General features: G+C 40.9%; 2 protein-coding genes across 5 annotated transcripts; both read left to right on the top strand.

Annotated features, from left to right (window-relative positions):
• Window positions 1-1,010: 1,010 nt before the first annotated feature.
• On the top strand, window positions 1,011-4,329 carry anks4b (ankyrin repeat and sterile alpha motif domain containing 4B). 2 transcript variants are annotated; one of them, XM_017484813.2, is made up of 2 exons: window positions 1,011-1,322; window positions 3,008-4,329. In XM_017484813.2, the coding sequence occupies exons 1-2, from the start codon at window positions 1,162-1,164 to the stop codon at window positions 4,077-4,079; spliced, it is 1,233 nt and encodes a 410-aa protein (XP_017340302.1). In that variant the 5' UTR covers window positions 1,011-1,161; the 3' UTR covers window positions 4,080-4,329. The 2 variants fall into 2 exon arrangements, with proteins under 2 accessions (XP_017340302.1, XP_053531032.1); XM_053675057.1 differs by lacking the exon at window positions 1,011-1,322 and adding an exon at window positions 2,402-2,487.
• A 1,601-nt stretch (window positions 4,330-5,930) lies between these two features.
• On the top strand, window positions 5,931-21,019 carry si:ch211-256e16.3 (kelch-like protein 20). Of its 3 annotated transcripts, none has more exons than XM_017461739.3 (11): window positions 5,936-6,079; window positions 6,751-7,060; window positions 7,261-7,587; window positions 10,295-10,438; window positions 13,302-13,488; window positions 13,572-13,718; window positions 14,151-14,279; window positions 14,377-14,553; window positions 14,638-14,784; window positions 16,843-17,008; window positions 19,687-21,019. In XM_017461739.3, exons 2-11 carry the CDS (start codon window positions 6,791-6,793, stop codon window positions 19,856-19,858), a joined length of 1,866 nt encoding a protein of 621 aa, XP_017317228.1. In that variant the 5' UTR covers window positions 5,936-6,079; window positions 6,751-6,790; the 3' UTR covers window positions 19,859-21,019. The 3 variants fall into 3 exon arrangements, with proteins under 3 accessions (XP_017317239.1, XP_017317228.1, XP_017317218.1); XM_017461729.3 differs by having other exon boundaries at window positions 5,937-6,079; window positions 6,774-7,060; XM_017461750.3 differs by lacking the exon at window positions 16,843-17,008 and having other exon boundaries at window positions 5,931-6,079; window positions 6,774-7,060; window positions 19,687-19,924.
• The last annotated feature ends 84 nt before the right edge of the window (window positions 21,020-21,103 follow it).

Here is a 21,103-nt window from a genome sequence, read left to right on the forward strand (position 1 = left end):
AAAAATTGATGGAATAACTATTCATGGAATTTATATGTATTGCATGATGTAAATATTAGAATGAATTTGCTAGTACAGATCAGCTTTCAACAATAATAACACTGTTTTCCAAAAGCCTCACAAGAGATAAATCCTTGTGATTGGCTGACAGAAGTGGAACCCGACATGGTCTTCTGCCTTTGTAGCCCATCTGCCTGAAGGTTCGACGTGTTGTACATTCTGAGATGCTTTTCTGCTGTAGAGTTTCTGTTGGATCGAATCAGTATGGCTATTCTTTGTTGACCTCTCTCATCAACAAGGCGTTTCCGTTCGCAGTATTGCTATTCACTGGATGTTTTTTCTTTATTGCAAAATTCTGAGTAAACTCTAGAGACTATTGTGCGTGAAAATCCCAGGAGATCAGCAGTTATAGAAATACTCAAACCAGCCCGTTTGGCACCAACAATCATGCCACGATCACATTTTTTCCGAATTCTGATGGGTTGATATGAACAGTACCTGAAGCTGCTGGCCCATATCTGCATTATTTTATGCACTTTAAGAATGAGTAGGTGTACAGGTGTTCCTAATAAAATGCTCAGTGAGTGTTTATAATTTGGCAGTATTCGGTATTGAGCTGGTTTTTAGGCTGGTTTGACTGGTCTTTGAGCGGAAGACCGGAAAACCCTGATGCAAACATCAAAAATAAAGGACTCTTCCTTATTCACAATTCTATTTTACCTAGACAATTTTTTTCCTGAAGCTGTTCTTGATGTTATGATTTTGTAATGTCTAATCAGTAAATTTTTTTTTTTTTTTTAAATCTTCTCTTTTTTTCAGATGCCAGTTAACTATTAACACTTCAAAATGTGAACATTCTTTCAAGTTGTGCTCTGTGAGATTAATGCAATAGTGCTAATTTTTCCATAATTTACAAGCTCATTTTGGCACTTGCTCCTGTTCAGCCAACCAGCATCATGAGCTCACACAGCAAACACTATGGACTTTGGTTTTATTGCCCCACTAAATTTTAATGACGCTCCATATGGTCTTTTCATCCAGACTCACTTCTCCTTTCTGCTCTACAAAGAAAAAGAGACTAACAGAGGGCTGAAAATGCTCTACTGTAGCTGCTAAATCTGGTTTATAACTATATGTAGAGCTAATATATTTAATACAGCCATGTCTAGATATCATAAGGCAGCCATTGATGGTAATTTGCATCTGTTGAAAGAGGCGACTAGGAAAGACCTAAACACTGAGGATGAGGATGGAATGACACCGACTCTCTGGGCCGCTTATCACGGCCAACTGGAGGCTCTACAACTCATCTGCAGCAGAGGGTGAGATTTTATTTACTGCTGTTTCCAATTGGCCATTTGGGGATTGGCAATTTAAACTTACCCATATATATATATATATATATATATATATATATATATATATATATAGAGAGAGAGAGAGAGAGAGAGAGAGAGAGAGAGAGAGAGGTGTGTGTGTATATATATATATATATATATATGTATGTATATGTTTTTGTTTTTGTTTTTGTTTTTTTTGACTAATCAATCCAAGCGCACTATTAAATGGATAGTCTAATAATCTAATCTAATAAAGGATTTGGTACTCACTCAAAAAAAAAAAACTGTTGTCTTATGTGGCTACTGATATTTTATTGAATAGAACAATTAAGTGTATAGAACCCACTGGTTATAATGACTTTTTATTTATACGTGTCTGATAACGAGACGCTGCTTGAGTCACTACATTCAGATCTTTAGCTTAAAGCATCTTTAAACTATATTTACCTGTGACACCATGAAATAAATGAGTCTTTGCTATGCGTATGGTGTTGCTGTTCTTGTTTTTGCGTTTCATGTATCTGATTACTTTGGAGCAAAGGTTGGCATGATTATGGTTTCTCCTTCTAAAACCCAACTGTTTGCAGGCTGTAAACTTTACAACCAAACCTGAGTATAATGGCTACACCCTGGATCAAACTATCAAATCCAAATGGTTTTCCATTCTTTTATCATTTGACATTTTCTTTTTATTTACGAAATTTCCACGAGGGGTACGTATCAAGCATTTATCAAGGCAAATAAATTCTGTAAAAGTGGATGTTTCCAGTGAAGAAGTGGATCATGTCCGTTATGGATGTTTCCACAAAACAAGCCAGATAGTTTATTGTCTATGTATTACAGCTACAATTTGATGTAGTACCAGTCACTTAGAAAGTAGCAATACTTGGACCATTAGCAACTATGCTATGGAAGGATGTTACACACCCAGACAAGCCTTTATAGACTGTAATCTGATAATCAGGCTTATGTGCATAGTTGGAGCATGAATGTGGACTTTTACTCTTAATGGATAACAGAGTAACTTATGACGTTGCACCTTAGTCATACTATAGTGACTGTAACAAAGTAGGTGGCAGGGACTTACAGCTACAGCTCTTCCTGGAAAAATAGGATGTGTATAGCGAGTAGTTATGTGATAAAAATGGTAAGTCAAAAACAGAGAAGTCTGTCTAGATAAATAAACCCTTTATGACTAGCAAACAAGGTGTGTTTTTTCGGGGGGGGGGGGGGGGTCTTATGTAAATGAATGAAAAGACATTGACCACATGTGACTACTTTACATCACTTAGTACAGGACTTAGCACTAGGCAAAAGTAAGCAACCGCCTTGGGCCCCCAAATTCAAATTATATATATTTTTAATTATTAGTACCAATAATGGGCCCTATTCCAATATTTTACATAGGGCTCCCAAATCACTAAATCTGTAAGATGCTTCATAGAAACTTTCAATTTCAATTCAATTCAATTTTATTTGTATAGCGCTTTTTACAATGGACATTGTCTCAAAGCAGCCTTACAGAAATATATAAACACAGGATACAGATTTTAAGTGCAACTTAAACACCAACAACTGCACCAAGACAAAATTCATGCCATGTTTGTATATCTTCCAATAGTTTGGTGAATAAATTGTTTTCTGTTTCTGATCTGATTTTGTTACAGTGGAGATCCCAACAAAAGCGACATCTGGGGGAACACACCCTTGCACCATGCAGCCTCCAAAGGTCATATGCACATACTGAGTTTCCTGGTTACCTTTGGCGCCAATGTCTTCGCTTTGGATAATGATCTCCACAGTCCTATGGACATTGCCGCATCTCGGGATCAGATGAGCTGCGTCCACTTCCTAGACAACACTGCTTCCCAGAAGACAATGCAGAACCCTAAAACTGTGGCAAACTTGAGGAAACAAGCAGTCAAAGATGCAGAACGCAAGATGAAGAAATGTGAGATGGTCAAAAAGAGGCACCAGAATAAGATGGACAAGATGTACCGTAGCAGTGGAGGCTCTGTCTCTGAAGCCAGTGCAGGTTCTTTCTCTAGCACAGGATCCATGAAGAACTTAAACAAGCTCACTGCCTCCAGCAAATTTGGGTCCATTACAGGAACTCTCCAGCGCAAGTTTGGAAAGAAGGACACCGTGTCGAAAAATACAGAGAATGGAACAGCAGAAAAGCCTGAATTACTGGATGTCTTCAATGAGCAGGATGAAAAAGAAGAGGATGAAGATGAAATTGACAACTTTCAAGATGAGGAAGAAGATGATGTGGATCAAACAAAAGAATCCCTGTTTCAGAGGCCAGGCCTTGGAAAAATGGTCTTCCGAAAGAACTTCTCCATGGAAATGGGAGTCGAACCGGAAGAAATTCCCATTGGTGACACAGAGGACCTGGGTTTCCTGGTCCGCCAGGAGGTGTTTGAAGCAGAGGAGGCAGGACTGGATGACCAATTAGAAGAAGATTCACAATTGCCTTGGAACCAGGAGGAGATTGGATTGGATGAAGATGAGGAGACTTCACCCCTGCATTCCTTCCTGACATCTGTAAACCTACTAGACTTTGCCCTTGTGTTTATCCGTGAGAAGTTAGACCTGAAGGCCCTCATGCTTTGCTCAGACGATGATCTAAAAAGCATCCGAATCCAGCTAGGGCCTCGCAAGAAGATTCTGGAAGCAACAGCTAGAAGGAAGGCTGCTCTGGACCAACCTGGTGTAATGAAGGACACCTTCCTGTAACACCAAATATATTCAATATATATGCTATATATCATGCTCAGCTGTACAATATTGTCAAGTGAAATGTGAAGAATGTATGTTCTTCCTAAACACTGTCTTCACTTCAGTAATTTATAAGACTAAAAATTCTGAAATAATTATCTATAATGTATACCCAAAATTCTTCCTGAGTGCCTTTAACAGATACATTATTGTGAATAAAGTTTATCATTATAAATTGCTTGCGAATAAAGCAACCTTTTATAAAATATTTTAAAAGCTATGACTGTTTTTGTCTGTAATAGAATCACATACATTATTAGTTATATTATGTTATTCACCTAACAAAATTTCACAGAATTAACATGTACAATTTTGTAAAATCTCAGACGATCATTCACAGCTGAAATTTGGCCTGTTTTGAGTAACTATTGCACATTATTCACCAGATATACAGGCTCGCATGTGAGTATGAGTTATATGGGGTTCATATCAAATTTGTGATTACCAGCACAGTAAAATACTACACAGCAAGAAGCCTTTGTGTTTTCAGATTTTAAAAAAATTGTATACCTACAAAAAAGCAACATGATAAAATATTCGCATACATTGCTCAAGTGCACTTGACACACCGACCTTGTTACACACAGGTCACAGGTGTATAGGTCATCTTTTCCATGCACAATTGGTGCTAATTATCCTCTAATATTTATGACCTGTTAACTCTTATGATTGATGGAATATTGTCAGTCCTATAGCCTATAAAAATCTCATCAGTACTGTTTGGCCTATGTGCGGGTCTTATAGCCCCTTTCCACAGATTGATGGCATAGGTATGTTTGACAAATTGTGTGTAAAGACAGTTGAAGTGCTAGAGTCAGAAAAAAACTGAATCTATATTTACATTTTACTTATTTTGTTGACATAGTTTGTTCATCTAAAGATTAACAATTGAAATAGTTGAGTAGTTAAGAACCTTGCTCCAAAGCTAAACAAAGGTTGTTGAGCTGGTAATGCTGGTTAATTTGAACTTACATGCTTCTGATCAGCAGTCCAATGCCTTAAGCACTGAGTCACTACTGCTATCTATGCAATAGGTGTACGAGTTAAAATGGCCAATGAGTGTAGGTCCAAGATAGGCAACTATAGCATAGACAGGGGTGCAAAAATACTGTTAAAATGTATTTAAGTGAAATCATAGAAAATGATTAAATTAATAATGTTGTGTTTTCATGTGAAAAGTCACTTTTTTATTATGAGCAACTGTTATAAGCATGTACACCATTAACTTTAAATCATCTCGCAAGTCTGCCTGTCATATGCATGAATAATGCCGTGTAATATAGCCAGTTAACATTAGCGAATTATAATTTCGTTAAAATATAGCCAGTTAACATTAGCAAATTAGATCATGTTCATGCCTTCTAGGGAGGCAAAGGAGACAATTAATTTGATACAAATCTTTATGTTACTACTTTATTCAAGCATATTGAAACATTTGACTGAGGTAGGGCCAGAGGTGCAGTTCGACACAGGATGGGACAGTGGAGGACTGGGCAGGACACGACAAGGGAGGACAGGACAGGGGAGGACAGAACAAGACAGTGGAGGGCAGGGGAGGACAGGACAGAACAGGTCAGGGCAGGACAGGGGAGGACAGGACAGGAGAGGACAGGACAGGGGAGGGGAGGACATGACAGGACAGGACAGAACAGGTCAGGGCAGGACAGGGGAGGACAGGACAGGACAGGATAGAGAAGGACAGGACAGGACAGGATAGAGAAGGACAGGACAGGACAGGACAGGGGGTACTTCAGGACCAGGTTTGGGAACGTGTGTGAATCATTTGCCTTTTAAACGGGAATTTCCCGAGCCAAATGAGGCGCTGTGGAGTCGCGTGTGTTTATACCGAGCTTCTTTATGCTATCGACGAAGAAGAAAATGGCGTCACGACTCATAACAGTCCGAGGTCGACAAATGAAGATTTTATTCCGTCTCGCTAACTAAACGATGTTTTTCGGGTAAGATTTTGTATCGTTATGTACAGGAAATGAGTTCTCTGTTTTGTGTATTTCCGGTATAGACCTAGTGAATTAAAACGAATGTGTTATGCTGTCAGGAGAGCTGTTAACCAGTTAACGTTAACTCCCCCTTATATGGATCAGGAGATTACCACACCACACCACACCACACTGCACTACCAAACCAAACCAGACCGTTTAGGGTTCATTTTTATAGGATAAATTTTGAATCTAATCTTCGTATTTGAACGTATATTAACAGTTGACAGACAAGGAATTTGTCCGTTGGAATTATAATGCAAATAATTTCATACAGGAGGATTTGTTTATGGGTCCACCCATGCTCAGCTGCGTAGATAATGCATACTAACGTACTAGATAGTATGTACCACTCTGTTATATAGAGTATGTACACTAAACAGTTTTGCTTGTACTATTATACATGGAAGCTTGCTGTAGTCACAGGCTTTGTTGTTGTTGGTGGTGTTGTTGTTGTTGGTGGTGGTTTTATTGATTTTTATAAAGGTAATATAGACTAAAAGCCTTTTTGGGAAACTATTTGAGCAGTAAAATATCCATGATCATTATTTAGACATGACTAATAGTCACATGTCTAAAGGTATGTGCGTAATTAATATTACACTACACACTATGATTACACATGCCTTCAGGAGTTTCTGTCTTGCTGTTGCAGACTGAAATAGTGACAGAATGGAAATCATGGCTGCAAATATGCTAACTAGCGCCCCTGCTCTGGCCATGCTGGCCCCATCACCATGTGTGGAGGACCCCAGTCCCCCACTCGGGACGTCGGACAGCGAAGACTATGTGTTCGTCGAGCCTCGACATCCCAACAAGGTCCTGGAAGGCTTGAACAGCCTGAGGCTTAACAATGCCTTCTGCGATGTCACGCTGTGCTGTGGAGGCCAGGAGTTCCCCTGTCATCGCATCGTTCTTGCCTCCTTCAGCTCCTACTTCCAGGTAAATATCCGTTCGTGTTTACTGAAGTGTGTCTGTTTGATGGAGCACTTCAGAGTAAGCCTCGTGTGGTTCTTTGCTCTTTTTATTTCTGACAGAAATGCACCACGTGATTATTTATATATATATATATATATATATATATATATATATATATATATATATATATATATATATATATATAATATATTCCGATTTCATAGGCTATGTTTTCCACTGACCTGATGGAGTCGCGGCAGGAACGAGTGGCCATCAACGGCGTGGAGCCCCAGATGATCGGCCAGCTTGTCAGCTACGCTTACACAGCCGAGGTGGTGATCTCCAAGGCCAACGTACAGGCCCTCCTGGCTGCAGCCAACCTGCTGGACGTCATGGCAGTGCGTGAGGCCTGCTGCAGGTTCATGGAGCGTCAGATGGACGAGATCAACTGTGTGGGCATCCACTGCTTTGCTGAGGCTCACTCGTGTAAAGAGCTGGAGCGTTGCAGCATGGAGTACATCCAGCAGCACTTTAGCACTGTATGCCAACAGGTGGGGCCAGTTTCTTCTTTGTTGACACTTTTTCTACTCCTGAAATTAGCTCCACCCCCCTCATCCAAAACAAATATGCAACTCCTTTTAAACGGCAAATAGTTTCAACAAAGGAAGTGGATTTGAAAACACAAGCCTCATTATTGTTTGTTTTGAAATTGCTGCTAATTCTTCAGGCCGCAGAGGGCTGGAAAAATGACAGACCGCTCCTTTAATGTGTCAATTGCAAAAGAGCTAGTTGTCAGCAGGCACAATCGATTCACTCCTGAGACTAAAATCAGGTGGCTGGGTGGGTGTCGTCATTTCACCGCCACGGCAACAATTAAAGCAAATGAAGCTATAAACCACATTAAAATAGATGTCAGTAGTGCAACGTGAAAATTATTGTTTGGGGGCAGGGGCATGGAGAGAATGCTTGACTGTTGTCTGTGACTGTCTGTGCATTGTCGATATCCTTGATTGCTGAAGGATTTCATCTTGTATGATAAAATATGTTCCCAAAGACAGAAGTAATTCTTTCATGGTGTGATTTTTATGCTGCTTATTAGAAATTCCCAGATCTCCACGTGTTACATTTACATTTACATATATTCACTCAGCAGACACTTTTATCCAAAGCGACTTACAAATGAGAAAGATACAAGCAAAGCGATATCAAGCAGAGAACAATACAATAAGTGCTACCATATGAGATCCATTAATTGAATTCCAGAAGAAGCAAAGTGCAGAGTAGAGGTGTAAGTGCAAATATTTTTTATTTTTAAAAAAAAAATTTTATTTTTATAAATGATGAGTTTGTTAGGTGTTCATTGAAGAGGTGGGTCTTTAGTTGTTTTTTGAAGATAGTGAGAGATTCTGCGGTCCGGATTGATATTGGAAGTGCATTCCACCACTGAGGAACAGTAAGTGTGAAGGTTTTGGAAAGGGACCTAGCGCCACGCTGAGCTGGAACTGCTAAATGTCGGTCGCTAATCGATCGCAGATTGCGAGAGGGAACGTAAGCCTTCAGGAGAGAGTTGAGGTAGGAGGGTGCTGTTCCTGACATGGTCTTGTAGGTGAGCATCAAGGCCTTGAACTTGATGCGAGCAGCTACAGGAAGCCAGTGGAGGGAGATGAAGAGGGGTGTGACATGGGTTCTCTTGGACTGGTTGAAGACGAGGCGCGCTGCAGCATTCTGAATCATCTGAAGGGGATTGGTGGAGCTGGCTGGGAGGCCTGAAAGCAGTGAGTTGCAGTAGTCCAGTTTAGAGATAACAAGAGCCTGGACTAGAATCTGTGTAGCCTGTTTGGTGATGTAGGGTCGGATTTTCTTGATGTTGTAAAGGATGAACCTACAGGACCGTGCAGTTGCTGAGATATGGTCTGCAAAGGTCAAGCCATTATCAAGAATCACCCCAAGGTTCCTGGCCGTCCTGGTTGGCATGAGTGTGAGTGAGCCGAGCTGTACAGTGAGGTTGTGGTTGATTGAGGGACAGGCTGGGATGACGAGAAGCTCAGATTTTGCCAGGTTAAGTTTAAGATGGTATTCCTTCATCCAGACCGAGATGTCCGAAAGGCAAGCAGAGATGCGTGCAGAGACGGATGGATCGTCAGGCTGGAAGGACAAATGGAGCTGGGTGTCATCAGCATAGCAATGATATGAGAAGCCATGAGACTCAATCACCTCCCTTAGAGATGTGGTGTAGATAGAAAAGAGGAGTGGACCCAGAACTGACCCCTGTGGAACGCCAGTTGTGAGTTGCTGAGTTTCAGAAATACCTCCTCTCCATGATACCTTGAAGGATCTGTCAGAGAGATAGGATTCCACCCAGCGCAGAACCGTTCCAGTGATGCCCAGGCTGGAGAGAGTTGATAGGAGAATCTGATGGTTCACAGTGTCGAAAGCAGCAGAGAGGTCAAGTAGGATGAGGACAGATGATCTAGAGGTTGCTCTTGCTAGTCGTAAGGCTTCAGTGACAGAAAGCAGAGCAGTCTCCGTGGAGTGGTTGCTCTTGAAGCCAGACTGCTTGGTGTCCCGGAGGTTGTTCTGTGTGAGAAAATTTGAGAGTTGATTAAAAACGGCTCTTTCAAGAGTTTTCGAAAGAAAAGGGAGTAGGGAAACAGGTCTGTAGTTGTCAACTATAGCAGGGTTGAGTGATGGTTTTTTTAAGCGGTGGGGGTAACCCGGGCTTGCTTAAATGAGGTAGGGTATGTACCAGTAGGGTATGTGTTGGTGGAAGAGAGGTTAATTACAATAGTGTCTTTGTCACATGTAAAGAAATTCTGTACGGTGAAGATGCTATGAAATGATTGAAATGAAAAGTAAAAAGAAATAACCATTAAGTCTTGTAACCACTAAAACTAAATATAATCAGTCTTTCCACCATTTCATAAGAAGTCCGGATGGTGTGTTATCCCAGGCATCTTGGAGTATGTGCAGTTCTTCTCAACTACACGTCTGTCTTTGTCTCAGAATTGCTCTGTTAATTACTTGTGTTAAGTTCTTTCACGATGTACAAGCTTTTTCTGTGACATTACATTCATTTGGAAAGTGAATGTTTTGTCATTTAACTCAAACACCAATAGAAAAGCTAGAAAATATAAAAAGGCAACATGTTGGGTGTACAGTATTGTATATAAGTAAACAGTGTACATCACTGGAGACTCATTTTCCCTTTGAACGTTAATCTGTGAACATTCATTTTGATAATTGTTGTGCTTGGTGCAGGAGGAGTTCCTCTCGCTGTGTGCTGATAAACTGACCGAGATCATTTCTAGCGATCACCTCAATGTGCCACAGGAGGAGACCGTGTTTGAGGCGGCCATGCTCTGGTTGGAGAAGTGTGCTTCCCGCAGGCAGAGCTTTGAAAAGGTAAGCTGGAATCAGGAGCTCTTTAAGAGCGTATAGATCAGTCCCTCTTGGATTTCGCTATTTTGCGATTGCAGAAATGGACTCAAAATCAAGCGAACTCTGCAGTATTTGGAGTAGCTGACAAAACTTTTTCAAAATGACCTCAGATTTTATGCAGGTTTGGGCCAAGACGTGTCATGTGACGTTGTCTCAACGCACATTCAGCCAACATCCCCGTCGGTTCACTTGTGTTGAACATGAGTACAGCTAACAGGTCTCATTTACCAAAAAACCTCAATGCGAAAGATAGTTTAGTGCAATTGCAATTTTGCCAGTTCAAGTAGTTTTCTGCAAGAAAAAAAAGCACAAAAACCCAGCATCGCGATTTTTGAAGAAAGCCACTGCAAAATCAAGCATTTTTGGCCGCAGCAATCAAAATCAAACCATCAAAATCTTGTACGGACTGATACAGTGGGGGAAATAAGTATTGAATGCATCATCATTTTTTTCAGTAAATATATTTACAATGAAACTATCCGCATGAAATTTTCACCAGACATCAGTTTTAACTCAAGACCTCTGGAAATATAAAGAATTCACAATATTAAAGTCCATTAATGAAGTTATGTGTAATAAAGTGGAATGACACGGGAAAAAAGTATTGAACAAGCTAACTGAAATTTATTTAATACTTAGTGGAGAAGTCTTTGTTTGTAATGACAGCTTCAAGACGCTTCCTGTATGAAGAAATTAATGGGCGGCAGTATTCAGGTGTGATTTTGGCCGGTTCTTCTAAACATATTGTCTTTAAATCTTGTTCAATTGGATTCAAGTCAGGTGATTGACTGGGCCTTTCTAACACCTTGATTTTTTTTTTCCTCTGAAACCAATTGAGAGTTTCCTTTGCTGTATGCTTTGGATCGTTGTCCTGCTCGAAGTCCATCCATGTCTCATCATCATCCTAGTGGATGGCAGCAGATTCCTCTCTAGAATCTGCTGGTAAAGGGCTCCATTTATCGTTCCTTCAATTATTTGAAGGCTGCTAGTACCATGCAGTGAAAAACCTCCGCACACCATGATGCTTCCACCTCCAAACTTCACTGTTGGTATAGTGTTTTTAGAGTGATGTGCAGTACCATTTCTTCTTCGAACATGATGTGTAGTATGACAGCCAAAAAGTTAAATTTTGCTCTCGTTTGACCAGAATACACTCTCCCAGTATTTCATAGGCTTGTCCAAAGGAGTTGTGGCAACCTTTAAACGAGCTTCGACATGTCTTTTCTTTTATAATGGAGTCTTGCAGGGTGAGCGTGAGCAGTGGAGTGCCTATTGTTTTCTCTGTGACGATTGCACCTGCTGCCCCCAAGTGTTTCTGGAGCTCTTTCCGAGTGGTCCTTGGGCTACTCTTCTGACTATTCTTCTGACTCCCTGGTCAGAAATCTTGTGAGGCGCTCCTGTGTGTGGCTGATTGATGATGGAGTGATGTTTCTTCCACTTGCGGATAATGGCCCCAGTGGTGCTTACTGGAGCTTTCAGAAGTTTTTAAATAAGTCTGTATCCAATTCCATCAATATGTTTTGCAACAATAAGGTGAAGGGAGAGCTTTTTGCTTTTACCCATCATGAGATCTTTCTTGTGTGACACCTTGGTAACAAAAAGCCTTTTTATAGACCATCCGTTTACTAATCCAGCTGATATTAATTTGTACAGATAGGAGGTATAATTACATTCTATCTACTTACGGATTTCAGCTGGTTCCTTGCCTTTCCTTGCCTTGGAGAACTGCTTTTTCTTAGCATGTTAAATACTTTTTTCCTGTGTGTACATTCCACTATTACACATAACTTTATTTATGGACTTTAACGTTGTGATTTCTTTATATTTCCGGATTTCTTGAGTTAATACTGATGTCTGGTGAAAATTTCACGTAAATATCCTCATTGGAAATATATTTACTGAAAAAAATGCTGACGCGATCAATACTTATTTCCCCCACTGTATATGCCGTATTTATGCTTGTGTGTCTCATGGTTACAGTTGTAGAAGATGATCTTGTGTACTGTATAGTAATGGAGAAGGGCTAGAAAGCAACACAAGTCACTCTTAGTGACTTTGCTCTTCATTTGTTGCTAGGTTGATGGGAACAGTGTAGTCTCACCATGCTGCCTGAGTGGATATGGAATATATTATCTTAAGCCCGTAGAGCTCAATTTCACCAGACAGCTTAGTGAGAACATGTGGCGGATTACCTGAGCATTGCTCATCTTGTTGACGTTAGTCTATGCAAGGTCATCTACTCCAAGCTGGCTGTAAGCATGGGAAAAATACTCCCTTTGTCAATTCTGTCTTTTTATTGATCAGGGCCTAAATAATCATTTTGTGCTCCTCACCAACTTCTATAAACAAACAAATAGCTTCAGGTAATTTTCCCCAAAAAAAGTAAACCAACATTCAGAAACCAGGTGGGGGAAAAATAAGTACACCCTGTCATTCATTAACACGTAGAAACACCTTCAGCAAAAAATAACCTGAAGTCAATGTTTTCTGTAGAGTTTATCAGTCTCTCACATCATTTTGAAGACATTTTGGCCCACACAACATTGATTATTATCTCACTTTGAAAACACACCTCTTGAAAACACAAATGAAAGGGCTGCATATTTCTCAAGATTTTAGCTAATAGGTCTCCATGGGTCTTTTATTTTATTAATCTCAATTGTTACCATAGCACTGTTGCATTCTCATTTCCAATTGGTCAGAAATTGTTTTAACAGCAGCTCCGTCATGACGTAAATCGGAGGTTTATATTAATGATCTCTTCCTAATTGAATTGCGTTTCGGTGATATAGCGCATGTAAAATGATCATCTGTTTGTGTTTGAAAGGTTCTCGAACACATCCGGCTGCCTCTGATCAGTCCCTATTACATCCACGACGTGATCGAGTCTTTGGATGTAGTGAAAGAGTCCCGGAAGTGCCAGGAACTGATCTCTGAAGCCAAGGACTTCCTGCTGCTTCAGGACCGCAGAGGAGAACTGTACAGCCCCAGAACTCGACCTCGCAGGGCCATGGGTATCTCATGAATACTTGCTTTATCTGCAGAGCTGAGTTTAGTATTGATTTGCGGTTAATCAACACCTTTATCTCTGTGACAGGCACAGCTGAGGTTATAGTGACAGTGGGAGGGGAGGATGATAAGGTCGTGCTCAGGAGCGTGGAGAGCTTTGACCCCATGACCAGCCAGTGGAAAAGCCTTGCTTGCCTTCCATTTGCTGTGAGTAAGCACGGATTGGTGGTGTCAGGTGAGTGCGTAGTTCTGTGCGTCTTAGTCTTTTCCTTCCTTTCAACCAGTCCGTCTAGCAGGAATGACCATGCTGCTGAGATCACGTTTTTCCTCCATTCTGGTGTTTGATCTCTTGACCTGTACCTGCATGATTTTGTGCATTGCGCTGCTGACACGTGGTTGGTTAATTGAATGATTGTGTGAATTAATACCTGAATTATTGCCTGAATTATTGTCCGATAAGTGTAAATGGTCAAATATTATCTACATCAAGAATTTTCTAGCAGCAAATCTAATGCATGTTATATTGGTTTATTTTTACCATCACATCTCAATGTTAGATTCTACAGATAATACCATTGTCTATGATTATATTTCACTCTGAACTGTTTTTCCTTTTGATTTATAATGTACTGTGAGTTGTCCTGAGTCTGTCCTGTGTGTCGAGCAGGTTCCATGCTTTATCTGGCTGGTGGTGAATTCCCAGATGGCTCGGCCAGCAGAGAGATGTGGCGCTACGACCCCTGCTTTGATTCATGGTTAGAGATGGCTCCAATGAATGTAGCTAGATCAGAACTAGGTGAGCATGGCATGCAAAAACAGGCATATTATTTGTCACGCAGCAGTCAATCCATTGGCTTATTTGACTGTGCTTCAACTTTTCTGGCTCCTCACAGGTCTAGTGATGCTAGATGGATACGTGTTTGCAGTGGGAGGCTGGGAGGGCCGCTCTCGCCTCGACTCGGTTGAGTGCTATAATCCGCACACTAATACATGGCAGTTCATGGAGTCGGTTAAAATGGCTGTCACCAGTCCTGCTGTGGTTGCACTGGATGGACTGCTTTATGTCACAGGTAGCGTTCACATGACTGTGGATTGGTGATTGAGAATAAAAAAGATGTTTAAGCTAAGATACAGAGCTCTGATCCTACCCTTAGGTGGTGCAGTTCTTGAAGATGGAGATGGAACCGACCTTGCACAGGTCTTCAACCCTAAAACGCATGTGTGGACAGAAGTGGCTCCAATGCAGATCGCCCGCTCAGGGTCTGCAGCCTGCACTCTGAAGGGCAAAATCTATGTTATAGGTAAAATGGAAATGTAAAAATGATTTACAATCATGTGAAAAATATTTGGATTTTTTGACATGGACAAGCAAACATTTGATCATCTTTGAAACAGTGCCTATTAATGAAGATGATATACTTGAACAAAACCCCAAGGAAAAATAACTTTTTCAGTCATTTATTCAACAGAAATATCAATGGGTGTGATATTCATCTGTGGAAAAAGTAAGTACACCCTTGGCCTCAGAAGCTAGTATTGCTCCTTTTGGCAGAAACAACTTCTTTTAGGCATTTTGAATAATTGTCCACCGGGCTTGCTGGAATTTTTGACCACTCTTCCATGCAATGTTCTTTCAGTTGTAAGATGTTTGGGGGCTTTCTTGCATGTACTGCCTGTTTCAAATCCCCCCACAACATTTCAATGGGGTTCAAACCAGGGCTTTGACTAGGCCATTCCATAACCCTACATTTCTTCTTTTTTAGCCATTCCTTGGTGGATTTGCTAGGGTGCTTAGGATCATTATCCTGTTGAAAGGTCCACTTTTGGTTCAACTTAAGTTTTCAGACAGATGGCCTCACATTATCTTCAAGCACTCTTTGATATGATGCAGAATTCATAGTTGAGTCAATGAATGCAATCTGTCCAGTCCCTAAGGCAGTGAAGCAACCCCAAACCATAACATTTCCACCACCTTGCTTCACAGTTGGTATGAGGTGCTTCTCCTGAAAAGCTGACTTTGGTCTGCACCAAACATGTCTGTTGTTACTGTGGCCAAACAACTCTATCTTTGATTCATCTGTCCAGAGCACATTATTCCAAAAGGCTTGCTCTTTGTCTATATGCTCATTGGCAAACTATAATCTTGCAAAGGCTTTTTCCTGGCACACCTCCCATTGAAGTCAAATTTGTGCAGTCTCTTTCTGATTCTAGAAGCATGTACTTTAGCACCAATAGTTACAAGACTTACTAGCAGATCCTGTGATGAAATTTTGGGGTTCTTGGAGACTTCTTTTTGCATCAGACAGTTTGCTCTTGGGCTGAATTTGCAGGGACAGCCCGTCCTGGACTAATTGGTAGTCGTTTGAAATCTGCGCCATTTGCAGATAATTTTCCTTATAGTGGAATGACGTATACATAATTTGAAGATCTTTTAAATCCCTTGCCAGACTCCTGAAGGTCTTATAGAACTCTTTAAATCTTGGCATGATGACACCACACACCTCAATATCAAAGGGAACACGAGACACTAGATATGAGAAGGGTATAAATAAGACCAGTTCCACCTGCACTCCCTAAGCAGGTTCTAATCACTGGTACCCAATCTTAAACACCTGATTCTAATTTTATGGATTTAAAGATATGATAATATAGGGGTGTACTTATTTTTCCATATGACTGATCTGTTTTTTATTTTTTTGTTAATTTAAATTGTGAAAATTAGTATAAAATGTCAATTTTCTGTGTCTGTTGATAGAGTGCATCACCTTGAATATTGGCACTATTTTAAGGAGGATCAAATGTTGGTTTTTCCAAATATGTAAAAAAGCAAAACAAACAAACAAAAAAAAAACAATTTCTATGGGTGTCCTTATCTTTTCACATGACTGTATTTGCTATATAGCCTACAGTTTGTGGACACCTGACCGGCACACCCTTATGTGCTTTTTGAACATCCCATTCCTGATTCAATCCCCCTTTATTGTTATAATAACCGCCACATTTCTGGCAAGGCTTTCCACTTGATTTTGGAAGGTGGCTGTGGTGATTTGCTCATTCAGCCACAAAAGCATTAGTGACCAGGTCTTCATGGACCTCATTTTGTGCACAGGGGCATTGTCCTGCTGGGCTTCACTCCTCATGTTTGGGCTTGACCTCTTAGTTGCAGTGAATGGAAGTTGTAATGCTACACCACACAGGGACATTCTATACAGTTGTGTGCTTCTAACTTTGTAGGAACAGTTTGGTGTGATGGTCAGGTGTCGACAGACCTTTAGTCATATACTGTAGTGTAGCATGAGCTTGACAAAGATTTTATATTATATTACTCATTACATGGACTTGTTTCTTCTTTTGCTAAGGTGGATGGCACGCCTCAACAGAGAACACAGATAAAGTAGAATGCTATGACCCAAAGAGTAACAGGTGGACTATGTGTGCACCAATGAAGGAGCGACGTTATCGGCCTGGAGTGGCAGTTGTGGATGGGAAAATCTATGTGTTGGGAGGAGAGGAGGGCTGGGACAGGTCAGACATGATTCCAGATAGCATACCAAAATCAATGTCCAGTAGTCATTTATGTTCTCTTTGCCACTGTCATTTGACTATATAGAGTCAATATATAGTGCAGGTTTTACCACACGCTGAGACACTTGGTACTGTGATCCACACCGATCAGCCATAACATTAAAACCACCTGCCTAATATTGTGTAGTTCCCCCTTGCTCTGATCCGTTGAGACATGGACTCTGGTTGATGATTTGACATCATCCTCATGAAGTTCATACATGCCATCAAAAAAAGCTCTTTAACCCATTTGGAAAGATCTCGATTCAGAAATTTTGCATGCATCATCTCATTTTGTATTTATTAAGTGACGTATACAGAACAGTGCCCAGGATAGGTAAAAAATTCTGGAAGTGGGGAGTGTTTGTTAAGTCTGTGCAAAAAATGACACTCGTATGGAAGAGGTAGCCTAAAGCCCTAAATTCACTCAATGCAAGAGACCGCTAGAAAGTTAAAACAGCAATTTCTAGATTATAAATACCTGGGTGTACCTAGCAAGCATTTTTGCAATTTAATAAATAACTAAATACGGCGTTAGGTTGTAATTAGATTGTCAGACCTGGTAACCCTGAGGAGTATTATCTAAACATTAAAGCCATAACATTAAAACCAGCTGCCTGATATTCTGTAGGTCTCCCTTGTGCCTCCAAAACAGCTCTGATCCGTCGAGGCATGGACTCCACAAGACCTCTGACGTTGTGTCGTGGTATCTGGCACCAAGACGTTAGCAGCAGATCCTTTAAGTCGTGTAAGTTGCGAGGTGGGGACAACATGGATCGGACTTGTTTGTCCAGCACATCCCACAGATGCTTGATTGGGATTGAGATCTGTTGGAAATTGGAGGCCAAGTCAACAGCTTGAACTCTTTGTCATGTTCCTCAAAGCATTCCTGTACAATTTTTGCAGCATGGCAGGGCGCATTATCCTGCTGGAAGAGGCCGCTGACATTAGGGAATACCGTTGCCATGAAGTACTTGGTCTGGAACAATGTTTAGGTAAGTGTCAAAGTAAAATGCACATGAATGCCAGAACATAAGGTTTCCTAGCAGAACTTTGCCCAGAGCATCACACTGCCTCTGCTGGCTTGCCTTCTTCCCATAGTGCATTCTGGTGCCATCTCGTCCGTCCACATAATGTAAAAGAAAAAATGGTCCAGTTGTGATACTCACATGCACAGTGGACAGAGGTCAGTATGGGTACTCCGACCGGTCTTTGGCTACGCAGCCCCATACGGAGAAAGCCGTGATGCACTGTGTGTTCTAACATCTTTCTGTCATGAACTTTTTCAACAATTTGTGCTACAATAGCGCTTCCATTTGATCAGACCAGATGGGCTAGCCTCCACTCCCCATGTGCATGAATGAGCCTTGGGTGCCCATGACCCTGTCACCTGGTGACAACCGGTTGTCCTTCCTTGGACCACTTTTGGTAGGTACCAACCACTGCATATTGGGAACACCCCATAGTACCTGCTGTTTTGGAGATGCTCTGACCCAGTCGTCCAGCCATCACACCTTGGCCCTTGTCAAAGGCGCTCAGATCCTAAAGCGTTTCCATTTTTCCTGCTTCCAAAACGTCGACTTTGTGAATTGACTGTAACTTGCTGCCTAACTTATGAATAATCAACGTTATTCACGTCATCTGTCAGTGGTTTTAATGTTCTGGCTGATCAGTGTATATACAGATGGATGACAATTTAAAGGAAAGTCCGTGGCTCTGGAGGCATTGTGCTTGTACGCTTTGGGTCCGTTCATCCCCTTTGAGGAAAGTATCACTGTAAAACAATACAAAGTTCTTCTGACTGATCACCTATATCCTATGATGAAACATTTCTATCCTGGTGAAAGTGGTACCTTCCAGGATGACTCTGCCCTCGTCCACACGGCACGAGGGTTCACTGAATGGTTTGATGAATAGGAGAATGATGTGAAACATATGCTATGCCGTTCACACTTACCAGATCCCAACCCTATTGAACACCTCTGGGAGATTTTAGACATGTTACACAGCATTCTCTACCACCATCATCAAAACACCAACTGAGGGAGTACCTTTAAGAAGAATGGCGTTCATCCTTCCAGTACTGTTCCAGAGACACTATTTTAAAGCACATCAAAGCTGTTCTGGTGGTTCATGGTAGCCCTGATACCTTACTGAGACACTTTGTGTGTGTTTTTTTTCCCCCGTAATTTTTCATCAGTATGTATGCGTAAACTAAAAAGAACTCACTGAGAGTAAAATTATAGAAATACAGTGTGGTGCAAAAATATTAAATATTCAAGATATTGAACATTTTATTTCTTTGTTTTAAATTTTTCAGAATTCTAAAACCTTCTGTTTATTTACTATTTTAATGAAGAAAGAAAAGGTCCATGATATGTGGTCTCAGACTTTTGGACCCTGCTTACATCTGGTTGAGAAAGATGAAAAAGGAAAAGTGGCGTTCAGAATTATACATAGTAGAAAGTGTCAATATTCGCCCATGTGAAAGGTTTTCCCAGGCTGCCATTTTTCACCTTATTCCAAAAAAAAAAAACCTCCTTTAAATTGAAGTAGCCAGTTCTTTGTCTCTTTCATTGTCTCTTATATTGTTCGTCACATGTCCATCCTAAACTGCGTGAATACTCCTTATTCCTCAGGTACCATGACACAATTGAGCGGTACTGCGACAAGACTGACAGCTGGGAAATTGTTGGCGAGATGCCAACAAGTCGTAGCTGGTTAAGCTGTGTCTCTCTGCAGATGAGGAAAGAATCTCACGCTGCTGGACACCCCGGCACTGCTGCAGAGACCGAGTTTCCTGTGGACTGATGGCATCTGGATAACGATGTGCATTAAGCCTCACACTCTGTGTGCCTGCCACACCCAGCAACCATGGGGCTGTGTGTGTGTGTGAGAGAGAAGGCCATGAGAGAATTGAAGCGTTCGATGGACGTAGTTTTCAGTTTGCAAAGGAAACTAGCGAACCGGCTGGTCTGATGAAACTAACGAAACTACTCATGTGCCAATGTTGTGGAGTCCATTCGTTGCTGTGGATGGATGATTATCATGTGTAGCACATGTCTGTGTACGTCATCTCCCTGAATGTGTGGAAACGTGTATACAGGGTACCCTGTGAGCTTCGAGCACCTCACAATGGTCAAATAGTGATGTTGTTTCTCCCCACCTCCTTAACCGCCACTATAGTGAAGTATTTTTGTATTGTATTTTGGTGACTGTTTGTAGTTATTAGGTTTGTATGTTAGACATTGTATAACAGTGGGTTATCTGTGTTATTTAGCTGCCACGCTCTAGTATGGATGAGATGGTACAAAAATTTTCACAACAAATTTTCTGTCTATTAGGGGATCTGAAAGAGAGTATCACGCGCGTATGTTTTATATCTATACAGTAGATCAGCAGTGTAAAAAAAAAAAAAACACTAAAAATTGCACAATTCTTTTTATTAAGACTTTCTAGTCACTCACTGTTCTAAATTAACGCTTTAAGACACTATGGGGCCATATTCGCAAAAAAAAAAAAATCTTAAGATGTTGCCATTTAAGGAGAAATGCATGTAAAGTGGGTGTGAGTCTTATGTTTTTCAGTCTAAATTTAATGTACAAGGTGTTGTAGCATTAAAGTGACAGTCCGGAAGACTCTTGTGTCACTCAGCACAAGACACAAACGGTTCTAAAATTGTTTTATACAATTTAGTCAAAGCGCTTCAGTGAGTTCATGATGGGGGAAAAAAGTGTCATTGTGTCAGCTTCATGATGGTTTAAAAATAATGGGAGTAATCATGGAAGCAATCATCTGGCTTACTAGAAGTAGCAATGCAGATGACCAGGGAATATCTTCATAACCCCTTAGTCGTGTTATACTGTACACCTGCATGCCGGTTTTATGTACACTATAATCATGTTACAAACTCATTCCAGAAATCATGCATCACCTGACTGCAGAGTGCGTTATAAGTCAGGCAGTCCCCCATTTCCTAGCGTCATGTCAGTTTTAAAATGAAGTGCTGGGACGGTCAAAACTGGATGGTGCGAGGAGTAGCGTTGCATCGCGTCG

This window comes from Ictalurus punctatus, chromosome 2, assembly GCF_001660625.3.
Source record: "Ictalurus punctatus breed USDA103 chromosome 2, Coco_2.0, whole genome shotgun sequence".
Classification (NCBI taxonomy): Eukaryota; Metazoa; Chordata; class Actinopteri; order Siluriformes; family Ictaluridae; genus Ictalurus; species Ictalurus punctatus.